Genomic DNA, 4,818 nt, shown 5'->3' on the forward strand with positions numbered 1-4,818 from the left:
TCCAGAGACGGGATCTCCTCCAGAGACGGGATCTCCTCCAGAGACGGGATCTCCTCCAGAGACGGGATGTCCTCCAGAGACGGGATCTCCTCCAGAGACGGGATCTCCTCCAGAGACAGGATGTCCTCCTTCCTGTGTGGCAGATGAAGCAGGAGTCTCCTCACGATGCTCCTGCAGAAGGAAACGAGTCATGGAGGCGTTCAGCGACCAGAGACGAGTCCAGATGGAGCCAGCAGGAACCTGTTCATGAGCCGCAGCGCAGCTGAAGCAGTTCATGTCCTCAAACAGAGGGGGCGTCAGCGCGGTCCTGGGGTGCAGACTGAGCAGAGGGTCAGCTCCGTGTGTCAGCAGCAAGCTGACCATCTCATAGTTCCTTAGGAGGAGAAAACACTACTTAACTCCTGGAAACTGGAGGAAAACAGAGAAACAGGAAGAAACAGACAGAGTGGCTCTGCAGCAGGAAGAGACCTGATGCAGCTGCAGCTCTGCTGTCCGGCCAGCAGGAGGCGCCACCTTCAACATCTGACCGGCCTCCAGCAGCTGCTGCCAGAGACAAACAGAGACTGACACCATCAAACTGCTTCATCCTGGCAAGTTCACTTAAAGTGATCAACAAAACCAAGCTGTTGAACACCGTCATACAGAGGAATCCTTTAAATCAGAGTCTCATTCTCCGCAGGACGATGTCTGGTGGCCCCACCGTGATAAGACAGTAACAGGGTGAGGGGCCTCTGGAGGGGGTCCGGCCCGCCGTTCCTCTCATGGCTGACATTCGGTGCTACGCTAAGCTACACTGACTTCATGCACACTGCGCCTGTAACAACAGCGGATGATGGACCGGTCCGGTACCAGTTTCCCTTCCCTACAGTCGCCATTCCGGTACTTTCTACCATTACCAAATGCCAGGATCAAACGCAGAGAAAGGAGACGTCATCTGCTGCTCGTCATCCGCGGCGCTGTGTGACAAGTAGAAGCGGTAATGACGTCACGCGTCGAGACGTTCTCCATACGTGGCTAAAGATTTCTATGAAACGTGGAACAAGAGCGACGCCAAGTGGAATAAACTAAACTTTGTCACCCGCAGTTCATGTGTTGGAGAAATAATTAAATGTTGATGAAATTTGAGGATATTTTTAAATGTTTTTGTGGAATCCTTTATGCGGCCCAGCCTCACCCAGGCTCTGCCTCCAGCGGCTCCCGGGTGAACTGAGTTTGAGACCCCTGATGTAAAGGTGGATCAGCCTGAGTTAGAGGCGTTCCTCTAAAGAAGCAAAAAATTCACCTGAACCACACAGAGGTGACCATGCAGCACAGCAAACGTCAGCGCCACCTGGTGTCTGCTGCCGGGATGAACAGAGCAGCTGGGAACCTGGAAATGATGAAATCATGTTTAAATCAAATCACATTTTATTTGTACAGCACATTTCAGCAGCAAGACATTTCAAAGTGCTTTACATCATAACAAACACAAAAACACAAAGTCATGCAACATAGGCTCAACAATCAAAACATTACATTAAGTCAATGCCATCATTAAATTCGTAACTGATCACGTTTCAAATAAACTCTAACCAGGTGGGCTTTTAGTCGAGATGTAAAGGCTCTCAGTGTTTCAGCTGTTTTACAGTTTTCTGAAAGTTTGTTCCAGATTTGTGTTGCATAGAAGCTGAATGCTGCTTCTCCTCATTTGGTTCTGGTTCGGGATGCAGACCAGAACCAGAACCTGAGGGGTCTGGAAGGTTGATACATCAGCAGGTCTTTAATGTATTGTGGTGCTAAACCGTTCAGTGATTTATAAACTAACAGTATTTTAAAGTCTGTTCTCTGAGCTACAGGGAACCAGTGTAGGGACTTTAAAACTGGTGTGATGAGCTCCATCTTCCTGGTTTTAGTGAGAACATGAGCAGACACAGAAATGGTGAAAATGAACCCAGAACAAACCGGGTCGGTGTGCCGTTACCTGCAGGTTCAGCTGAGCTCCGGCCTCGATCAGCATCTGGACCATCGCTTCGTCTCCTGCTGCGGAGGCGAACATCAGGTGAGACATTCCCTGCAATATTTATACAGATAAACAACTGCATAGATGTAGACAAGAGGAGAACCAAAGTTCTGGTATTATTGGACCTCAGTGCAGCGTTTAACGCCGGTGATTGTAATATTTTACTGGAGCGACTGGAGAGCTGGACGCTCCGACCCACTAAAACGACTGGCTCAAGTCTTAAAGAACAGAGACTTTTCTGTATCAATAGGTAATTTTTCATCAAAGCAGACAGAAGTCACATGAGGGGTTCCCCAAGGTCCAATCCTTGGGTTACCATCAATGTACAGAACAAAGGCTCAGAACAGATACATGAGTGGATGGGCCACAATTTCTCCAGCTCACCAGAAACAAACTGAAGTTTTATCTTTGGACCTAAAGGGGAATGATCTGTTGTTATAGATCTAGAGTGATAGATCTAGAGTCAACACAGCTTCAGTTATTACAGCAGGAAACCAGCAATCAGGCTGAAGTATGCAGTGATGAACTCTGAACCTTCAGAGCCACATAAAGACAGTTACACAGTCGGCCTTCTATCACCTGAAGAACAGGTGAAAAAAAAGACTTTTGTTTCGTGGCTTTCCATGAAATGTTTTTGTTTTTTGCTTGTTTCATATTTTCATCATGTAAAGCACTTTGAACTGTCTCTTTACTGAAACGTGCTACGCAAATAAACTTCATCTGGATTCATCAGGTAATAAACAGTTAAAAAGGGAAAAAAAGAAACAAAGACAGCACTTCCCCCTGCTGGTTGTTAAAACTAATACCACCTCTGAACTCTGTCCAGAGACCCTAATAGGTAACTAAGCTAATTAATAAAACAAAAGCTGTGAACTATCATCTGCATCTATTCAGATGATAGTTCATAGTTTTTGTTTTATTAATTCTTCCAGCTAAACCTATTATTAGAGGTTATTCTGGTATTCTCATTCCTGTATAGTTTCTGTTGTGTTCAGTTTATTTTAAGTCTTTTTATTTTCTGTTTGTTTCTTTTACTCCTTCCTCATCAGGTTTTGCCAGTTCATGTAAAGTTTCATTTTTTTTACCCTGGTTATTAGTTTTTTCCCTTTGTATTATTCCTGCCATGTTCTTGTATCAGTGGTTTGGTTTCCATCCTTATTAGTTTCATTTGTGAGGATTTGGTTTTCTGTGCCTTTTTAGTTCCTGTCTCGGTTGCCCTGATTGCTCCCAGCTGTGTCTCGTGTTCCCTGATTACCTCCTGTGTATTTAACCCCACCTGTGTTTCCTGCTCCTTGTCAGATCTTTACCTTTGCTGTCAAACTCAAACTACCAGAGTTTGAGTTTTGGTTTCTTTGCTCACCTGTGCTGCCTGCACTTTACTTGCTCATAATATTCACTAAATTATTAAACTAAGTTGCTGCCACATCTCCCTGCTTTTGGATCCAAACCTGCAATTACAGCAAATCATGTGAGTTCCATTTAGTTTTGCTGTTCATTTCTTTGGTAAGTGTTGCCATGTTGTTTTATTTAGTGCCATGTTTCTTGTCTACATGTATTTACTTACTCAGACTTGTTTCTACTGTTGGTTCCACTTCCTCAGTTCAGCTACTTTGTCCCAGTAATCAAACCCATTTAACCAAACTGGCTTATTCCACCAACCAGTTATTCCAGTTCCCAGTTTTGTTTCCTTCTCTGATCTGCTTTGCTCAGTTTAGGCCTGATTAAGTTTATGATTTATTTAGAAAATAAATCAACCTAATGCCAGCCTGTCTGTGATTGGCTCTGTGAGACCCACCATGGCAGCAGCAGCCATTCAGCTGTGGAAAACACCTTGGTGGCCTTAGCCCCGCCTTCCAGACGCAGCTCCTCCTCAGAGATGAAGAGTCCAAACTCCTGGTTCACAGAGCAGCGTAACCCGACGACTCCCCCACTCAGCTCCTTCAGACTAGCCAGCAGTAATTAGCAAACACCTGGTGGAACTGCTGGGCTCATTATATAAACTTCTTGTTGGAGCTATTTATTCCTTTTTTTATAAAATTTTAATCTTAGTTCTTTTACTTATTTTTTTTGTATTTTCCAGTTTAACTGATTTTATGTTTTGTTTCATTTTTTTTTCTCCAAGACAGAACTGTAGGTCCATTTTCTATAAGCATAGAGACTGGTACAGGACCAGCATGCATTGTTTTGTTTTTTTGACCAGAGCAGGAGAGACGGCAGGAAACGATAACTCCTTCATGATCATGACGGCATCATGTCAGTTTTATGCACAAACCTCCAAATAAAGTGTTACTCTCAAATGGCCCTACCTGACTGTAAAACTCTAAAACTGCCCCTTAATCAACTTGTTTTAACTGAAGTTTTCTCTGCTCTGTCCTCCGATCAGAAATGTCTTCTGGCAGCAGCCTGTGGTCTAAAGATCAGTTTCTTTGCTCCATCTGTCAGGATGTGTTCACTGATCCAGTCACCACACCATGTGGGCACAACTTCTGCAAAACCTGCATCACTCGGCTCTGGGATGCAAATGTTCCCTACAAGTGTCCTCTGTGCAACGAGCATTTTGCCTCCAGGCCTCAGCTGAGAGTCAACACTTTATTAAAAGAGATGGTTGATCAGTTCAGAGGTGAAGCTCAGCAGGAAGTGAGCAGCAGCTCAGAGCAACAAGCTGCCAAACCAGGAGAAGTTCCCTGTGACGTCTGCACTGGACCCAAACTGAAGGCCCTGAAGTCCTGCATGGTGTGTCTGGCCTCCTACTGCCAGACTCACCTGGAGCCTCACCTGACCGCTCCACGTCTGAAGAAACATCAGCTGATGGAGCCGGT

The 4,818-nt window shown here is 44.9% G+C and overlaps 1 protein-coding gene across 5 annotated transcripts in view; it reads left to right on the plus strand.

The window, feature by feature from the left end:
• Positions 1 to 3,276: 3,276 nt before the first annotated feature.
• Positions 3,277 to 4,818, plus strand: part of LOC106936270 (E3 ubiquitin-protein ligase TRIM21-like) — a 9,136-nt gene continuing 7,594 nt past the window's right edge. For 2 of the 5 annotated variants that reach the window (XR_001422092.1, XM_015017146.1), the window contains exons 1-2: positions 3,277 to 3,467; positions 4,378 to 4,566. Coding sequence is in view for 4 of the 5 variants with exons in the window: in XM_015017146.1 (XP_014872632.1) it covers positions 4,385 to 4,566 (182 nt within the window). In the remaining variant the exon portion in view is untranslated. Of the gene's footprint in view, positions 3,503 to 4,377; positions 4,800 to 4,818 lie in introns of all 5 variants that reach the window. The other 3 variants (XM_015017150.1, XM_015017148.1, XM_015017149.1) reach the window with 3 other exon arrangements.

The sequence above is a fragment of the Poecilia latipinna genome, unplaced genomic scaffold (assembly GCF_001443285.1).
Source record: "Poecilia latipinna isolate Pla-1442-1.1 unplaced genomic scaffold, P_latipinna-1.0 Scaffold2108, whole genome shotgun sequence".
NCBI classification, from domain to species: Eukaryota; Metazoa; Chordata; class Actinopteri; order Cyprinodontiformes; family Poeciliidae; genus Poecilia; species Poecilia latipinna.